A 20,842-nucleotide genomic window follows, 5' to 3' on the forward strand; every position below is an offset into this window, starting at 1 on the left:
TATGTATGCACGGTGTGAGGGTCACTGGGAGATGCTGAAAAACATCTGTTGTTATGTCTCCAGAATTTTTTTAAAAAAAGAGATGAAGTAGCCAGGTTTAAGCAACCCAAGCGATGCTTCCTTTTGCCCGTATCCCTCCTCTGGAGAGCAGCTCCTCTCGGTCACCGCATCCTCTTCTCCGAGTGCCTCATCCAATTAGCAAGTCAATAAAATGTGTCTGTGAGGCAGAGGAAGCCCACCAGCTCACCACAGCCCCTCCTCCTTTTTTTCCTCCTCTTCTGGCTGCCACAGAGCCTTGCAGCCCCCTGCTAGCCCACTGTTAGCCTGCCGCACAACCGGCTCCACACTAGATTCAGCTCAGACAAACAGGCAGGGGATGAGACGCTTGCAGTGAGGTGGTAGTGGTGGTGGTGGTCCTTGCCAGTGCGCATCAGATTTTTATCTGTGTCGACACAACAAAAGAGAGAGACAGGAGGGAGAGAGAGAAACCCTCAATTCTGCTCCTGCCAATGCATCCGCTCTGTCTCCAGCTCTGTCTCTCCCCTCTCCTCTTCCAAAGCAATTTATGGGCAGCTCCTGCTTTCTCTCCCTGTCTCACTGTCTGTCCCCTCTGAGCAAGGAAGCGAGGACGCACAGGATAAATCTGGATGTCTACGGATCATTGCAATAGGGAATAAAATACACAAAGACGTTAAAGAGAATAAAAATGATTAAGAAGTTAAACTGATTTAAGGGGCATATTAATGAATTACATAAAGAGGAAAATGAAGATACTAATTTGGGTTTGGAGGTAATGATGCAGGACAGTAAAGAATAAAAAGAAGAGGGACAGGAGAAAGCAGTTTCTTGGAGATAAAACATGCACAAATAGCTCTTAAAAATATTTCTCTTGTCACTACATAATCTCTCTTCAGGGGAGCACCCTTCTCTTTTCTCTCAGCTCCTCTGCCCATCATAAGGATGTTGACATCTAGAAAAAAATCAAAAATCAAGTTAGTGAGGTTCTTTTTCCTCCTACAGTTAAATTTGAGTTCTCCAATCCTTTATAAATTAATATTTGGATCAATCAAATCACAGAAATTAAAACCAAAGAAAATAACACTGTAAACCTTACAAGCGGGAAACTCTGAGCTAAATATAGAAGTTGTAATAATACACTTTGAATAAAAATTATGTGTGCACATGAATATTAGCTTCAGGTAAATACTGTCACCTTAATGTAATAATAATATTTAATAATGAGATGTGTGGATTTGATTGACACATTATATCAATTTAGGGAAATTAGTTTCTTATTTTGATGAAATAATGACAGCTAATTGTCAAATTTGGAGGAAAGTGTAACCTGCAAAACAGCTGGAGCAGAATTTTACTTCAGTTCATTGGTTAAAGGACTAGTTTGACATTTTGGGTTATTCACTTTCTTGCCAAGAGTTAGAGCAGAAGACTGATAACTATCATTTATTTATCTGCAAGATAATATATGTAGCTGAAGCTAGAGGCCAGTTAGCTTAGCATGAAAGTGGAAAACAATTAGCTTGCCTTGGAACAATGGTGGTAACAAGATCCACCTACACACACCTCTAAAGCTTACTAATCAACACATTATATCTTATTGGTTTATATATGGTCATTGTCTTGTCATTTTTACACTTAGGTTTCTGTATGTATTAAACAGATTAATTATAGCATATTATTGCCAACTTTTCCTTCACCTTTGGATATAGGGTAGCTGTTTCATGTTTTCTGTCTATGCTAAGCTAATCAGCTGCTGGTGGTAGCTTCATATTTAGGCTACAATACAAACATGAGAATGGTTTCAGTTTTCTCATCTTACTCAGCAGGAAAGCTAATAGGCCAATTTTCCACAATAACAGCCTTTATGTCATTTTAGGTCTAAATTATACTGTGTATAAATGTTGGCCAATAACTGGGCAATACAATCTGACATTCTTTAATGTTGGGAAATTTAACAGTTTTTAGTAATTGTTAACCTAACTCATCAGATTCTCTTTTTTGTGACCACAGTGACCAGTTCAAGGTGAGCTTTGGAGCATGGAAAGTACTCAATGTTTCCTCTGGTTATGAAAGGAGTTTTTTTAAAAGGAAACTGCCAATTGTGTGTCCCAGGTGTGTGTCATTGCGGTGTGTGCAGATGAACTGTGTGCTTCCCCTTGCGCTCCGAGTGCCTGAAACACTCTACTCATCTGACTGCTGGGTGACCCAAAACGCGGCCAATTTCCATGACATGTTCCACATAATTCTGCTAGATGGGTAGGGAGTTCTGGGGTTTGCAGCATGGGGGAAGCCAAATACAGTTCATTTGCACATACTGCCCACACTGCTATGACACTGAGCTGGTTGAAAATCTGCAACGTTTCTGAGAAAATATCCTGTAATGATGTCATTGGGGCTTGACCCTGGAAAATGCCAATTTACATACATTTACATAAACCCTGAGTGGCGTGGGGGTGGGGTTTGAAAGGTGTGGCATTTAGTGGGCAGGAAGGGAAACTATCGAGTTATGTTAAGGGAAATGTAGAATTGAATGTTGTTGTTCGTTGGAGTTTGAATATCATCATGAGCTAAATTCAGGATACGTGATCGATTTATTTATTTCTTTTAGCATCCATCTCTTGCAAATCTTCCAGCTACTTTATGAACGTGAAATAGTAAATCATTTGGTCACCCCAATTTGAAAAGCAAACACTAATCTGCAAAAAAAAAAAAATAGAATAAAATGAAAAATTTTAAAAAAGGAGAAAAAAGAAAGTACAAGAAATCAGCTCTTGCTGATTTAGACAGCCACATTCATTAACTGTTTATTTGGTCAGTATTAGAAAACAAAAACAGCATTGTGACGCTAACTTTTATTTGTTAGTATCTGATATAGTTCATTGTATTTTTCACAAAATATTTCATAGAATCATGTTTATCCATGTTATACTGTCATCTGTATAATATACGAATGAAATCTGAATGTGATTACATTTTTTTTAATTCATTTGTAGTTGCAGTGCTGGTTGATTTAAGATGGTTTTAGCAAACAGACAGAAACTGTTAAAAATGAAATGAAGTCCAACCCTTCAGTCCTTGGACAAAAGAAACAATTTATAACAATATTTAAGGGCAATACCAGTATTTTTGTCATGTGTGTCTTTCTTGTGCATTTTCTTCTGCATATTTCAGACTATTATTTCAGTTCCTCATGATTTTCCCAAAACCCATGGTCTTTTTGTTCCTTTAGTATGATAGTATGATAAATATCAACAAAAATACAGTACGATCACTAACAACTGGCTCTTCTAACCCTGAGGTGTCACTTCTGTCAGGCTATGTTCAGCCTGTAACAAGAAAAGACGACATCTCCGCTTCCCTCTGTCTAAACACTGTACAAAAGTAACAAGAGCAACATTTAGAGAAGACGACAGACGTTTCTGTGCATCGGTCCCTGTGGACGGGACTGATACATAAATCAGACATCAAAAACACTGGTACTGTCCTTGAAGACACGACATGTTAACATCATTAATTGTGACGTCGGAAAGCATGCCAGTGATCCGTCTGTTCACTCCTCTTCTTTTTTTATTCCATTTCTCAGGCTTTAATCCTTTTTTGATGTAGGAGTAACAAAAAAAAATCCCAAAGCACAACCCAGGCGTCTTGAAAGGTAATGCACTGAATAAATTTTAAATCCTTTAAGGTTAGGCCAGGTCTAAACTTAGACACTGTTACCTCTCATTGCACATTTCACTGCATCGTTTCAAGTCAATGTCTCCTGATCCTGAAAATATGGATGTTCAAGGACATTCAGGGCCGATATTCGTTTCACAGGGTCGAAGGTCAACATTTTCTGTGGAAGAAAGAATAGCAGGATATTAGATCTGCGTCAGGTCTTGGGAACAGTTCCAAATTTTGAGAAATACATTTATCCTTTCTCTTGCTGAGAGTGAGGTGAGGAGGTTAATATCACTCTCTGTTTTTGTCTTAGCTTAGCATAAAGACTGGATACAAGAGAGAATCAGCAAACCTGGCTCTGCCCAAAGGTAAGAAAATCTACCTACCAGCAACTCAAAAGATCTCTAATCAACATGTTTATATCTCATCTGTTTAAGCCATTTAAAAAATCAAAGATAAAAGACAATATGCTGTTTATGCAGGGTTATGTGCAATACTATCTTTTGGCCAGGACAGTTGCCAGGCAACCAGCGGAAAGAGCAGGAAGTTACTGGTCAAAAAAAGAAGTTTAAGAAAGTCACCAAAAATTATCTAATATAACTCATTAGCCTTCTATGGTCAATAGGAGTTAGATACTTTAACAAATTCTTGCCTAAAATCGTGTTTTTCATTTCACACTTAAAGGGGAGCTTCTGTATTTTTCAACCTGGACCCATTTTCCCACATTTTGTGTCTAAGTGACTAATGGGAACAACCATTTTTTGAAATAATCCAGTACTGTGACAGAGCGTTGCAGCCAGGAGCTGCAAAGGGGCTGCAATATAACCACTTGGGGCAACTAAGACATGAATGTATGCCCAGTTTAAGTGCTTGTTTTTGTCACTGGCATGCTCAGATTGTTATTATAAGTGTCCAACAACATTATGGAAAGGACCCTACAGAGATAATAAACATTTTTCTTTACCTTTCACTTTATCCAGTCTGTTTGCCTAACAAAGTCTCACTCAAGGAGAAGTCTCGTTCGTAAGTATTTCAAGAGTTGATAACAAACAGATGGCATCAAGCAAAAGGTTAAAAACAATGTTTTATTTCTTTGTAGGATCCTTTCCATAATGTTGTCAAATACTTATAATAACAATCTGAACATGTGAATAGCAAAACCAACCACTTTTAGTGAGAACACTGGGGAATTACATTGCAGCCCATTTCACAGCGCTCTCACTCAATACTATACCCATATAAAAATTCTTTCCATTTTGAGCTTTTCACACTGTGTTCTCTTAGTCCAGGGCTATCGTTGTCCTTTGACTAAGAGCTGGCTCTTGTCTAAACTTAGCCCATTTTCACACACACACACTGTTAAGACCATGGTTAACCTAAGCCCAGGGCTATAGGATTCATACTGCACTTCTATTTCGCCCTGGATTAAATTTCTGTTGGACCACGTAACTCATGTTAACATTATAGAATTCTATAGTTCACTTAGATCTGTTTCACACCGGCAACTTTTAGCCCTGGTTTAATTCCATTTTTAGGGGTTGACCCTGAAAATCCAGGGCTAACCAAGCTCCAGAGCAAGGCCAGCAAGCCCTGGGTTAAGTCAGGGTTAGTCTGCTTGGAATGTGTCAGGATTGTACCGGTGTGGATGCTGTTTTAGCCCCGGGCTGACAGCTCCCTTAGCCTGAGGCTAAATGTAGTGTGAAAAGCTTATTAGTCACAAAACCATGGGAAGACAGGGTCCAAGCTGAAAAATACCAAACTTTCTCTTTAAACCTTTATTTTCTACATTATATGGAGAGCGGCAAAATAAAATATACCATTTACTTTAAAAGGTATTGTGAAGGCACTTGTCCAGAGAAGCAACATTTGCTGTATATTTTGTTTTTTAGATCTCTTGTTAAATTAAATACTACTCCATTTAAGAAAAATGTGATTTTACGTTTTATGTTAAATTTTACCAGCACTGTAAATTATAATGCATAAAGAAAACTGTCCAAGTTCAGATGGGACTGCTGTGTGTCCTGCTCTCTCCTCTGGTTTAACCAGCTGGTTAGGTAACATTAGTCATGAGAATTTCTAACAGCGCGCCAGTGAAGATTTTGTGGCTTGTGTTAAACATCAGCAGACTATTAAAAGAGAAAGTTCCTCTGGAGTCTGAGGTTAATGATCTGTTACTGTCCTGATTTCAACTCTATATACAGCTGAAAATGAATCAATTTCCAGGAAGGATGGACTCAGGCTTTAATTTTAATTCACGGTGAAGTCTTACCAGCAATAGTTGCGCCCCCTGCTCATTTATCTCTGGAACAAAGTCAGTGATTGGGCGAGGTAAGAGAGGGAGGAAGTGTTTTCTTGAGAGTGTTACGTCAGTCGGCCACTCATCCTCTGGTGGCAGGCCAATAACTCTGAAATAAAACAGAATTTTCAGTAAAATAGATATATGAATCATATAGTTATGTAAATGTGATGGAGGCTATTTTTCTTTTACTCACTCAAAAATTTTGCCAAGTTGGTCCACTTCTGATTCTCCGCAGAACAAAGGTCTAACAGACAGAAAGTTTGTACCAAAGTTAATAGATTGAAGCAGACATTGTATAAGGTCACATGTCTGCAACTGCTGTTTGTGCAGGAGGGCAAACAGTAACATGATGTCCTTTAGGCACAGATTAACAGCTTGGCATTGACTTTCATGACTCTACTGTTTGAATAAGCTTGCATAATATTACCTACATAAACTTGTTAATGATACTATGAACAAATTATTGTATCATCACTATCACTAACTAGGCATAAGGTAATTATTTCGAAGCATGAATTTCCATACTGGAGCTGACCGCTGTATTCATGCATTGTGTCATTTGTACCACTAGATGGAGCTACCGTGTGTGTCACTGCACTGGTTCTAAGCTAATCAGGGAGAGACACTGCAAACAAGACTAATGAGCATTAAAAAGCTTCAGTCACTTTAAGGCTTTTGCTTGCACAAACTGTTGTGGGCATGCACACACCAGTCATGTCTGGATGTGTTGAAGTCTTTGAGCTGTCAGTGGGTTTGTATCAACATGCATGATGATTATGATTACACTTGACTTCAAGACGTAAAGTAAAACTATAGCAGTTTTCAGAGTAAATTTATTGCAGACTTGGTTGGAAGAAGGCTGAAATAAAAAACGTGTATATGCCATAACATAATGAGTGTGGCAAAGCAAAGCTGTTTTTCCCCACTTTCACCTCCCGACAGTCTGAAGTTCCAGACCAGATTTCCCCGGAGCCTCTGATAACCTTGTAATGTGATCCATTTACAGATAAAATCTGAACCCTCTGCAAACTCATCACGGCTGCTCTGACGTTTAGATGTGTGATATGTTTGAGTTAAAATCTGGACGCTCACATCCCCAGGTAATGAGTGTTCCTATTATCGTCAATGAGAGAATGAGCCTAACGTTAATACATACCTCTCTCTGCCAAGAAGATCAGTATCATATTGTATAGTGTTCAATGTTCTCTAATGACTCATAATATAGTGTTAGTATGGCTGGGACTATAAAAAGGAAAAGCTCTGTGTGCAGACATTGCTCTTAAAAGTTATGTTCATGTACAGCTAGTTTGTATTAGCATTTAAAGGAGATGTTTTTTCAAACAACATAATGTGGAAACATTTATATTTAGCATATAAGCTAACTGTTCGTTGTTAATTCATTTCATCTGTTCACTTGAAACACAAGATGGGACAAGACTTTTGTTAATATTTAACCAAAGCCACAATCTTTCCCCAACCTAGTAAACTAAACCTAACAACAAACAAACAGGAGGCTGTGCTTTGTGCACCCTACCCTTATTATTTATATGCAATACAAAGATGCAATTCTCTCTGGATTGAAAAAACATTGCCAAACAACATAATCTAAGAAGCCGTTTCCTCCAAAACGTGTTTGGCAAAGCAAATTAGAGGTATATATGTATTTTGTAGGAGACGTGGTTTTCAAACTCTGAGCTAGCCTGGGGAGTTATAGAAAACTAGAACTCACTTTGTAAGCACAAACCTGCACCTTGCAAAGGTACCTTCAGGATATATGTAATCGAATCTCTGCTACTTTGTAACTTAATAAGATCACTACCAAAATCTAATGCACTCTTCCTTTGCCTGAGGCGTCTCTTCTCACGGAATTATATCAAAATCTGTTCATGTTTTTGAGAGACATATTTTTAAACCTGGATTTTAACACTGACACAGGTATGCACATACTATCAAAATACAACTTACTGATCATAACAAACATATAAACAGGATTATATATATATATTGCCAGTCATCTTTATCTGAACATCACTCTGGTGACTCACTTGCGTCTGAACATCTCAGCAAAGATGCAGCCAGTGCTCCAGATATCCACAGGTGTGGCATAACTGGACTGCAGCAGAACCTCGGGGGGTCGGTACCACAGTGTCACCACCTGGGAGACACAAACATGGAATCCATCATCTGTATAATCATTTCAATGCAAGTGAGAAAATCAGTAACCAACAAAAACATATGGTGACATGTAGGAAATTATGTACTCTTTTGCAACTTTTCGGTCATCAACAACAAAATAACTGTGTTTAATCTGCCGCTCTGGCTCTGCTGACCATTTTCCAAAGCTTACCGTACATTTTAGACATCCTTCCTTCCAGGTGACCTCTCTTTTTAACTAATTTTACTACAGTATGTACTTTGTGTTTAGTACTAATTGGCAAATGTTATTATGCTAATAAGCTAAACTGAGATGGTTTTGGACCTACAAATATTACCTTCTGTATGACCTTTCTTTAAAAATTAATTTTACTGCATTACAAATATCAAGTCTAAATTGAGATGATTTCAGACTTCCTACCTTCCAGGTGACCTTCTTTTTAAATTATCGTTACTACAGTATAAATATCCAGTCACAAGTTGTTTGTGTTCAGTGCTAATTAGCAAATGTTAGCATGCTCCCTGTCTACAAGATAGCATTTAGCTCAAGAGCTGCCTAACAGCTCTACTCTAGTTAAAAATGAATTCAGACCTACGAACATTACCTTCCATATGACCTTTCTTTAAAAATTAATTTTACAACATTACAAATATCAAGTCACAGGCTGTGCACTGTGCACAGTGCTTATTAGCTAATGTTAGCATGCTAACAAGCTAAACTGAGATGCTAAACTTGGTAGCTATCACCTGTTGAACATTAGCATGTTAGCACTATCTTTGTGAACAAGTTAGCATTTACTAAACTAAAACTAAAACTAAAAATAAATAAATAAATAATTATATGCTTTGGAAAACGCTGTATATGCGACACAAAAAACACTACTGGTGCAGTCCAGGTGAGTTCTTACCACAGGAGTGAGGGCCATGTGGCAGCTGTAGATCCTGGCCAGGCCAAAGTCAGCCAGCTTCACCTGGCCCTGGCTGGTTACCAGAATATTCTCTGGTTTCAGGTCTCGGTGCATCACGCGGTTAGAGTGAAGGAATGCAAGGCCGCACAGTAACTGCCTCATCAGGTCCTGCAGAAACACACAGGAATATTTCAACTGTAACTAAATATTTCAACAGAGGTTGCTTTAAAACTTGGCTAAAAGGCCCTAAATAACAAAACAACCCACTCCATTCTTTCCAGTTTGCTTCCTTCTGATCAATTTGACAGATTATGCAGTTTTGTTCAGAAATTGTTCCATTTCTCACTTTAATGCGGGTGGGGGATAATCCTGGAGCTGGGGCTCTCTCTAGGTACGTCTTGAGGTCTTGGTCCACATGTTCAAACACCAGAGTGACTTTAGTCTCCTGGTCCGATCTTTGGGTGGCACATACATCCATAAGTCTGCAATGCACAGCAAAAACAGAGACTTCTGTAAGAGGTGTTCAAGGTGAATTGTAAATGGCACAGCACTTTGACAGCTGTCTCACCTGACCACGTTGGGGTGATCAAACTGCTCCAGCCTTCTCAACAGAGCCACCTCTCTGACTGTGGAGACCGGGAGGCCATTTTGATCTGTCTGGACGCGCACACTCTTCAGAGCCACAAACTGCCCACTCTCTGTGTCCCGGGCCTTGTAAACTGTCCCGTATGCGCCTCCTCCAATCTCTGCCACAGGCTCATACTGGATACTGGTGCCGTGGGCCATGGCCAATATCAAACAGACTGGAGACAGAGTATGACACATAAATCAAATCAAATCAGATGCAAAACCTTTTAATGCTATTAATTACAATAAAAAGACAATATAAGGTTATAAATTATGTATGTAGAGTTTTCAGTGCTCTATTTAAAATTAAAAAGACTTGTCTTGTTCTTAGCAGCCCACATGCCCTCTTATATGTATGACTTTTTAAGTTCTATTGGAAAAATTGAAATCCAAGTGCATGAACGACTTAAAAAGAGTAGGAAGCAGAGATTTTTAAACACCGCACAAATCTGCAGCCTGGAGCTGTTCTACTGAAAATACTGGAAATGAAACTGGGACTGACTAGAAACTAGCTTTACTTTAAACACATCGCTACATAATACAACAGAAAGTAACACAGACCCCCCTCCCACTGGCTTTCATCTAGGATCAACTGTCCATGTTAACTAAAATGACCCTAAACTCAAACCTACCCAGTAGACAGACTTTGAATTAGTATAAAAATAAAGTTGCAAGAAAATGTAGGCTGCTCCTTGATGAAGATTCAAATACAAAAAAGTGAAAACATGCAAAGCGGGAGAAATACATAAAACCATCAAACAGCTAGTAATCCCCAAAGTAAAGCTCAAAGCACAGGGTTAAATGACATTAAAGGACATGACATAATTTTTCTATTTCTGGTGTCTTTATTTGAGTCTTTTTGGTTGTTTTCCTTTTCTTCAAATGTCTCAATATTTAATGTTTTCTTTACATGCAAAGACAGAGTTTACAGCTATGTGCATTATGTTAGTATCGTATGCATCTGGATTATTTTGTCTTGTATGTACTTTGCACACCACTTTATTTTAATGTTGTATTGCCTATTCTAATAGTTACCTGGTACCTGCATTTTACAGCCATGTCAGTCCAGACTCATATATGTAATGAAGATTTTGAAGGTATTTAGTAACAGGCATTCAGTGTATTTTTTGGCCAAGTGGAAGTTATCACTATATTGACATGATTCCAGTGAATAATTAGCAGAGAAACACGCTGTCTGCAATCAGTACAGAGGACTGATAGAGAACTTTGTCACATGGTGCAACGACAATCACCTGAAGCTCAACATCAGCTAAACAATGAGCTTGCAGTGGACAACCAGAGGAACAAGAGAGAAAACAAAGTTGTAGCCATGACAGTTCAAATATGAATGTTGCGTCAAAGAAGTTACAAATTCTAACACGTGAATGTCTAACACACACCTTTGGCCCGGCAGCATATAAGATCTAAACAATCAGCAAAGTTTCAAGGTGGGCACCCAAAATTAGCGTCACCAATTCAGTATCCGACCAAACGTCTCACCTTCTGAGTTGCAGAACATGATGTCACAGTGACGTCACTTCATCATTTTAGAGACATAGCCATTTGTGTGACATGTTTGTCATAATTAGCATGTGCATTCTTGAGTTATTGCCAAAACTGTGTGTTGTAAGGTCAAAGTGACCTAAAACTTTGACCTTCCACCACCAAATTCTTATCAGTTCATGTTTGAGTCCAAGTGGAAGGTTGTGCCAAATTTGAAGAAATACCTTCAAGGCGTTCCTGAGATATCAAGTTTACAAGAATGGGACAGACAGAGGGACAACCCAAAAACATAATGCATCTAACCAGGGCTATTGCCACTGCGGAAGCATGAAAAACACAAACGTCAACTCATGATGGCGGCAGGAGAAAAGTCCGGGATCACCAAAGTTCTTAGGATACGTTGTCTAGGAACCTGAATGTCCGTAAAAACAAAAGTTAATAGCAATCCATCCCGTAGTTGTTGAGTTATTCAAGTCTGTAACAAACTGGTGGACCAAGTGACATAAAAAACATCTCACCACAGTGAACCAGTATAATGAACTTTCAGTACTGGACAAGAACAGCCCTCTCTGGCTGTGAGAAGCTGCATATACAATAAGACATTGCAGGATGCTTCAGTGCAAGTAAAGTAGTGCAGGAGCGTGGAGGAGAGTTTCATCTAATGATCAGTCGGAGCAGCTGGCCATGTATGGAGCAGCAGACCTCTGACCCTCATCAGTGTCTGAGGAGGAGATAATCTGTATGTGGTGCAGTCATGTAAGTTCTCAGTTTGCATAACAACACACCAATCTGTTGTAACACTGCGCTCGACAAAGGGAAACACAGGCTGTTTCTTTTTACCTTAGTAACACCATTTGTAAAACACTGCTGCTTTATGCTGTCTGTCATTGTGTAGAGGTTAGAGCACTGCTGTGTACAGAATAGGCAGCATCAAAGAGGGACGCGCTGTACAGCTCAAAAACCTGGAGAATGTGCCAAGAAGCTGACTCGGCTATTCTGACTGTGCTGAATGTGCAACATTTGCAATTACACAAATATTGTTGAAGATTGTAAAACTGTGTCTAAATAAAATAGGACTGTCTCTTCCAGTGAGTTAAATGCCTAAAAGACATCGGATTACTTCATCACTGTGATACAAAGATCCTGTAAATCAAATAATATACTAAAGCAGCTCTGTCTGCTGATTTGCAACATTTCCCAACACAACCAGAGATAATTAAACTATAGCTACGCTACAGCAGTTTATCTCACAGTAGACACATCGCTTCTGTTTCATCATATTGCCCAACTCTATCATCTATATTAATTAGAGCCAATAAAATCAGGTTTCAATTCCCTGTTAGGGGTCGATAAAGTTCAGTTATCACCGGGGAGGTGAGCATTTAACACAATCAGGCTGCTATAAACACTTACAGCTAAACATTAAAATGGAGGCAGACATTTTAAACCTGCATTATTACAGGGCTTACACTCAATTCTGATTGGTCTGATGGGTATTTCTGATTAGCAGATTGTTGCTGTGAATAACAAACCATTGCTGTGGATGCACTTCTCATCAGAGACATGCAGCAGAAGCAAAAAAATAATTTACAAATCAACAGTTAGTATCAAACTATTAATTTCTTTAGTAAGCAGCCGTGTAATAAGCTAGATAATTTGCAGCAATGATGCAAGACCTTCATCACGCAGTCACGGTTCATTTCGCAATAATGACTCGCTCGCTGTATTATTCCTTACTTCACTTAATTTCTTTTGTTGGCCCCTTGGTGGCAATAATACAAGATAAACACAACACTGAAAAAATATCACCTTTCTAATTTCTAATAGCAATGATGCTAGCAAACAGTAACCTATTTACACATTCAACAGACGCAAAATGATTTTCAGGATTCATACAGACATGGGAAAGTCAAAGTCAAGGACTTTCCAGTACTTTTTCAAGCACTCATTTTTATTTTCAAGGATTAAATTGTTTTCTCCACGAGCTTATGTTGCAACAGAAATATGCAAATTCATAAATGGAGCAAATACATGCTACCAGGGCTTAAACATGACTTACTATCAATTAACTGATTATTAATATTCAGTTACGGCATGAGATTGGCAAGGAATAAAAAAAGCAGGAACACGTACAGAGCACAGAGCAGGTCACAGCTCGTACTGCTCAAACAACATTAGAAAATAATTGCAAGCACAGCCGATCTCCATTTCCTGGTTTAAAATATTTTCTAAAACATTTAATTAAGTATTTTATCATTTTGTTATCTTCTCAATTTTATTCAAGTACTATTTTCAAGGAAATGTCTGATTTTTAGATTTGGTACTTAAATTCCAGGTGTTGCCGATGAGCCCTCTGGAGGTGTTGTGGGCCTATCATAGACACACCAGTAAAGCAGAGTACCCACCTGATTACCCCCAGTGAAGCGTTTGCCCTCCCTGGCTCCAACTTTCCCTCACAATCTCAAGTATGTGCAACAAAATTGACCAGTTAAACTCCGCCCTCATCAAAATGGGGGAGACGGGGAAGGTAGAGTGTGCGGCCCAGTCCGGCAGGGGAGTGTTCAGTCCACACAGACGTCTCTCCTTGGCTCTGCCTCCCCTAGCTCCTTCTTACTTTTCTATCTACCTATGCTCTTTCCTACTTTTCTGTCCATCTAACCGTAACCCTTTGGCCCCCACTTGGAAACCCACAGGCGGAACTATTACTCCCAATAACAGTCTCAGTATGTGCATCAACGGATTGTACCATCTATTCCTAAACTGAACAGAGTGCTGAATTCAAATACTTCAAGCACCTCAAGCACTTTGTTCAAACCCTGGATATTAGTATTCATTTGTAGTCATTTTTCCCAGCCGGCTGGCGGCATTTTAGCTCAGTTTTGGTCTCCACCGACTTCTGAGAGGAAATGTCCGGCTCTTTAGCTGCTAAGTGTTCCACTATGTCCACCAGCTAGTTGCCTATTTAGTGTGACTGCTGTTTGGTGCTGGCAGTGCAGTCAGTCTATAAGACCCTGATACTGCTGGGAATGACGTTGATGAGAGCAGAGAGAAGAAAAAACAGTAAAGTTAAGAGCTGTAAAACCAAAACAATTAGCTACAAGACACTAAATTGCTTTGAAGAGCTGAGGTAAACTGCATAGGGCAATAATTCACATGCACATGGCCATTTGACCTGTTGTTAAATTAAAAATGTTGTTTGGTGCAGTTTTAACATCATATAGAGGCAACGACAGCTTCACTCACACTTTTCACCTTTTCAGTGGAAACAGAGTGGCTGTTAATATACAACTCTTCTCATTTTTTAACCATTCTGGCGGCAGGAGTCAACTATGCTTGGAGCTTAATGCACAGCATTTTATGGCGAGCTGTGTTGGCCTCTATTAGAGTAAGGCCTCGTAAGAGCTCTCCAGGTACTTCGGGTGCAAAGCACTGAAATATGTGAAATATTTTTAGACATATCCAAAGAGCAATTCATCAATGCTCTTCTACATTCGCCAAATGTTTTATAATCTGCGAGCTACAGGACAAAGTACCTGACCTCCTGATAGAAGTCAAATGACTCACTGAACGAGACGCCATTTTAAAGCAAATACACTTGATGAAGGACTTTTGGCCGCCACTCTGCCAGCACAGGAAGCACGTTCAACCACTCAACCCAAAACAGCTTTTCTGTCCCATCCCCTCTAACTTTCCTCTGGCCTCTTCACCAGCGCCATCCATCAGCACACAACCACAGAGACACAGCATCATCCCACTCCTTCCTTCCCTTTGTTCAAGCCTCCATACAGTGCACCCCTTCCACCTACTCAACACTGACACCTGTCACCTTCATACCAGGCATTACGTCCTATTTAATAGTGGTGCTTCAGTGCTCCTCTGCCTCCTCTTATTCCTGCTGCCTTCAGGGCTTTTCCAGTACAGTTCATGGGATGAGGATGTGAGGTGCTAAGTTCAAAATGTCAATGCTCATTATTCTAAAGACAGAGCAGCATCAGCATCATCTTCACAACCCCATCCCTCCTATCAGGTGAGCGATGGCTGCCTAAGAAACCACTGTGCCTGCCTTTAGATCCTCTGTAGTTTGACCTTGATCATGATGCTCAGAATTTTTGTAAAATGATTGACATCTGCCTCCATGACTGATTTGTTGGTATGGAGGGAAAAATAACTATTAAAGCCCTGTTCTCCACTCATGCTCAACCTGATCTCAAGCTCTGAAAGAAACAGGAAGTGTACTGTCTTTTTTCCAGTATTATTTATTTACTACCCACCATTGCCCACTGCTTATCAATTTTCATACTTTAATCCACAAAGACATCATGATCCATAGGTGATAGATTCGTGTTGATATCTTCGACCAACATAATTTTAAGCCAGCTTATACTGCAGTCAGAAAAATGGATGCAACCAGAGCCGAAAGGATTAGTCTACTGATCCATCAGTCAGCCGAAAGAAAATGTGTCCTTTCAGTCACTTTTCAAACAAAAATGCCAAACATTTGCTGGTTCCAGCTTCTTAAATGTGAGGCTTTGACATTTCATTTTTTTCCTAAATTATAGTTAACAGAATATCTTTGGGTTTTGAACTGCTGGTTGGATAAAATATGCGGTTTGAATACATCACATTGGGCTCCAGGAAATTGCAATTTTCACCACTTTTTGACTTCTATTTTTTATCTTTTCTACAGATAAAACATTAATTTTAATCTCTTAATAAAAGATCATCATGAATAAAATACTAAACTGTCCATAGAAAACATTTCGGCGTCATGCCTCACCACACTGTGTGTAAACTATAATCGCAGTGGACTTGTTAGGGCAGACAAAGTGTGAAAGCGATGAAGTGGGGCTGCAGCTAAAATTGTTTCTGCAGGGGAGAGTGAGAAAAGTGCAGCAACAAAAGAGCAGAAACACAATCCACTGCAAGCCAAACACTTCAACAAGGATTTCATTCTCTTCTGTTCTGTTGTATACCAGTCTCTTCATTCCCCACAGCTGGTACTCCAAAATCTAACTCCCGAAACAGCTGTAAAATAATTTTGTTGACAGCCTGTTTGGACTGTAACTTTGCATCCACAGTTGCTTTATGAGCCCGGAGAAGAAAATAGATGAACACAGAGCCACTGGTGAATGCTGTAATATACCGCATACCGGTGCATATGCCTTTTTTGGGCTATTTTTTTAAAAATTTAGATGATTTGATGAATCACAGTTACAGCCTGTATGCAAATCTCACCAGAGCTAATCTACCAAACATTAAAAACCCAACATGGTTAATTATATCTCAAGGTATTCAGTTTTACTTTACTGGGTGAAATACTTGATTATAAACTTGTGAAAATAAACGTGAAATTAAACAATATAAGGCTTAAGGATGTTATAGCCTAGGGTCTGAATATTCAGATGCCAAACCACAAGTATTGAAGTGGTCAGTATAAACTGTAGTTAATATGAGGAAGAGATGTTGCATTATGCACGTTAAGCACACCACATTTCTTCCTCTTATGCAAAGATAGTTGAGTCACAGTGTCTGCGGACGAGAAGCCGCCTGCATTCCTGGGTATGTGCAAGAAATACAAATTCCTGTCAACACTATTCATGTCAGAACTCAACTGAGAAATAAGACTGCAAATAACTGTCCTTCGAAATAAGATAATTGCCTTCATTCAGCAACATGAAGAAACAGAACGAAAATACCACCAATATTAAGCAACATTTTAATGCAGCATCGTTGTATGTTTTATTTTCAGACTTTCTTGTTATGATGCTTCGACCAAACAAATTAAATTCAAGTCATAAAGGTTTGTAGCTGATTCTTCATAACTTCAAAATGAAGTTGAGTTGACTACTCACAAAAACCTGTATCCATTTTCTACATATAAGAGACACCCAGTGACCTATCACTGACCTATTGAGGTTCTTTCCAAAATCATTACATACAGAGAAAGATCCAACTGTATGTGTGTCCAATAAACTTTCGTTTCAACCCTGCAGGAATCTAAGTTCATGAACTGATACTGTACATTATTCAATAAAAAAAAGAGCTTGTGTTTGTTTTAAATTACCTTTTGGTACAATTAGTTAGTTAGTGAGTTAGTTAGTAAGATACACTAACTACACTAACTTTAGTTTTTATATCATATATGTGAATATAAATAGAGTTTATTGTTTTAAATTTCAGGCAACTGTTAATGGTGACAATCAATCAATCAATCAATTTTATTTATAAAGCCCAATATCACAAATCACAATTTGCCTCACAGGGCTTTACAGCATACAACATCCCTCTGTCCTTTGGACCCTCACAGCAGATAAGGAAAAACTCCCCAAAAAAACCCTTTAACGGGGGGAAAAAACGGTAGAAACCTCAGGAAGAGCAACTGAGGAGGGATCCCAACTGTCCTAAATATTGAACTAGAATTTGTGAGCAACAATTTACTTTAAAGGACCACACAGTCTGCCTTATGTTAACAATTAAAACCAGAAATCAATTATGGTCTAGTGGTTACAGGCAAAATTAAAATAACATTTACACAACTACCAACAAAACAGAACTCACTAACACTTTTAGAAAGGGATTAATAACCAAGTAAATCTCTTATTAAATTATTTCTCTTTCTTTCTTTTTATTCTATTTTATTTTTGTTATAAAATGCTCTCCCAATGATTTTTGTGATGTTTGATAATACAAACACAATTCCATAATCTTCCCAGAACATTCTGGTGTGATGCAACTATCAAAAATGCATTGAAATGCTTACTAATAACATGGCCGTGTTATGATGGTGCAGCACCAGTTTCACTCTCTCAGAAAGCCCCTACAGCTATGACACATGATCATATATTAGGACTTCACAGATTGTCACAGATGTTGGATGCGTAATAAAAAGTAATTAGGCTGATTTTGCAACTTTCCACTGTAGGCAGACTGTGAGGCAACTGCTGTGGGAGGCAGCAGAGACACAGAGGGCCACAAAGACTGAGACAATACTTGATGAGGAAGAAAGAGGCCTTGTAGAAAAGGGTGAATTTCCAGGCCTCTGCTGTCAAATGTCAAATTGCAGAAAGTTCTTTTCTTGATAACCAAAACAGAGCTCAATCAACACTTGATTTTTCTTTTTTTTTTACTTCAATGCAGAGGTGGAGGAAGTGCTCAGATCTTTTAGTACAAGTAGCAGAACAACAATGTAGAAATACTGCTACAAGTTAAAGTCCTATTGGCATTAAAATATACTTAAACCCACTGAAACCTGGAGCAACATCACTTTTCTTGTGCTGCTTTCAGCACCTTTGGAGCTTTCAGTGCAATTTCTTTAAAAATCCGGGGGAAAAAGGCAATGAGCAACTTGGTAAGAAATGTCCCACAAGCTGCCAAAAAAAAAAAAAAAAGGTTTAGAAAATTCTTTTAAAAACTAGGTACCAAAGAAAACACTAGGGAAATACTACATTTATAATATTTATTATTACATATTAAAGATTATGGTATTATAATTTTTAAGCACTTTTCCAGGTCATTTCTTTGTTTGTTTTTAACTTTCTTTCTTTTTTTCCCTCACTAATTTCTTGCAAATTTTATGGGTTATTTCTGTGGGTTAAATTGCTCAGGTTTCAAAGGGTTAAGTACCAAAAAATAAAGGTGTTCATTAGAAAGAATGGTTCAATCTCACATTAATATAAAGGCTATTATTGGATTATAATTATTAATGTGTGAAGCAGTGCTTTAATGTTAAAGCTAGTAATGGTGGAACTGATTTTAATGACTTAATATAGTTAATCTGCTGGGTAGTTTGTCAATCTTCAAACCCAATCTATAATACCACATTGTAATTATTAATTATATTTGTATAATTATTCTGAATCTGCAAAGTAGCTAAAGTTAATAAATAAATGTGTTACAGTACAACATTTGCCTCTTAAATGTAGTGAGGCAGAAGTATAAAGTAGCAGAAAATGAAAATACTCAAGAAAAATAAAATAGTTCCTTACATTTTTTTAAATTATGACCTAGATATGTACTGAGGCAGACATTTTACTGTTTGAAAGTAAATCTGTGAGTGCTCTCTGGATGGAAACTATATAATAGCATCACTGTTCTTGACTTACATTAACGAATCTGGCCTGCTGGATTGTTAGTATCATCTGGATCTGTGTCCCCACCTTCATTTGACTGCAGGGGGAAATCCAGAACAAAACAACAGCTTGGTCTCATACACCCCCACTGGATTGCAGAATTAGTCTGCTTAAAGTCCTCCTCTGTCTTCATGTGGTGCTCATGTCAAAGCTGTTCTGGTCCTACAGGAAGTGGTCAGGCTGTAACATGACTTGTCACCCTAAAAACATCTCCCCGTTTCCTCCTCCCCAGTGACAGAGAGCAGCTCACAACACCAGAGGAAGGAGAGGGGGGGGGGCAGATTTTAGCACAACACCTGGAAGTTTCACTGCTGTCTCACAACACTGAGGCCTCCAACAGCCGCTATCGATCACCAGTCTGTCAGGATCGATCATCAACCAAACTTCTCTCCCACATTTCATTCATTTAATCCAGCCGGACATTGCAGACCAGTGGGCGGAGGCAGACACAGGCCAGGAACCCTCTGTCCCGACACGTGGTGCTCCTCCATAGCGCTCCTTTGTTAATTAAACTGGCATAAAAAAGTGAAGCAACAACAGGCCACACGGACTTTTTCCCCCTCCTCACCTACATGTTCACTGACGTGGCGGAGGGAGACAGTAAAAAGTACACACGACAGAGACAGATCACCGCCAGCAACTTCCATTTCCACATCTGTGCCACATTACATAAACTACCCAAGTGTCACATACACACACACACATGAATCACAGTCATGTAAACGACAGCTCAGACACTCACCTCGCCTGCGTGTGTGTGTGTTGTGCGGCAGGTAGGCTTTACTTTAGCTTTATGAGGAGGACATGCTGTCTGCTGTGCCACGTATAAACTCCTCCAGAAGCGGGTCAGGAGCGGCAGGTCGGGTCCGGGTGGAGGTTTGCAGCTTCAGCGGTGGATCTGATGAGCAGAGGCCAATCAACAGATTGTGATTTCGGCCTCCTCTATTTTTTCTTCCAGCCTGCTGCACTCTTTTTGGGGTTGTCGCTTCCTGTTGCTTCTGGCAACTCTTGGAGGAGGCGGAGCTAAAAATCTTCACAGCATTGTCATGTATGGAGACCTTAAAGCTCAGTTGTGGCACATAAAGTTACAGACATCATATAATCCATGTTCCACAGCTGCAAAATGCATGGTTTTATATCAGTTCTTTTTGTCTGCTGTTGTTTATGTAAGATACTAGACATACATGTAGACACACCTACATCAGCATACCACAGAAAATGTTTTAAATTATGTAGCTATTTACAAACGTAACAAAATACATAAAGCATAATACTTTACGGGAGTTAAATGATTGTGCTGGTGGGATTAAAAAATAAATAAAGCCATCTCACCAAAAAAACATGTAAAACTAACTTATATCCATGAATAAAGAAAACAATGTATCAAAAATATTAGCACAAGATAAAAAGGGAGAGAAATAAACAGTCATACATAAATCAGTTATATCACAAGTAATGCATGCAGCTGCGAGGAGACAGAAGACCACCATATATAAAATTCAGCTGATCAAATGAGCTTCAAGCAAATACTTGAAATATGTTGG

General features: G+C 38.9%; 1 protein-coding gene across 3 annotated transcripts; it reads right to left on the reverse strand.

Annotated features, from left to right (window-relative positions):
• Positions 1 to 2,796: 2,796 nt before the first annotated feature.
• Positions 2,797 to 20,299, reverse strand: cdk4 (cyclin dependent kinase 4). Of its 3 annotated transcripts, none has more exons than XM_033627714.2 (8): positions 20,083 to 20,299; positions 9,608 to 9,842; positions 9,386 to 9,521; positions 9,040 to 9,207; positions 8,023 to 8,132; positions 6,171 to 6,221; positions 5,948 to 6,083; positions 2,797 to 3,853 (listed from the first exon to the last, which is right to left on the reverse strand). In XM_033627714.2, exons 2-8 carry the CDS (start codon positions 9,823 to 9,825, stop codon positions 3,764 to 3,766), a joined length of 909 nt encoding a protein of 302 aa, XP_033483605.1. In that variant the 5' UTR covers positions 9,826 to 9,842; positions 20,083 to 20,299; the 3' UTR covers positions 2,797 to 3,763. The 3 variants fall into 3 exon arrangements, with proteins under 3 accessions (XP_033483605.1, XP_033483604.1, XP_033483606.1); XM_033627713.2 differs by having other exon boundaries at positions 20,041 to 20,299; XM_033627715.2 differs by lacking the exon at positions 20,083 to 20,299 and adding an exon at positions 19,272 to 19,956.
• Between the last annotated feature and the right edge of the window lie 543 nt (positions 20,300 to 20,842).

The sequence above is a fragment of the Epinephelus lanceolatus genome, chromosome 1 (assembly GCF_041903045.1).
Source record: "Epinephelus lanceolatus isolate andai-2023 chromosome 1, ASM4190304v1, whole genome shotgun sequence".
Taxonomy (NCBI): Eukaryota; Metazoa; Chordata; class Actinopteri; order Perciformes; family Serranidae; genus Epinephelus; species Epinephelus lanceolatus.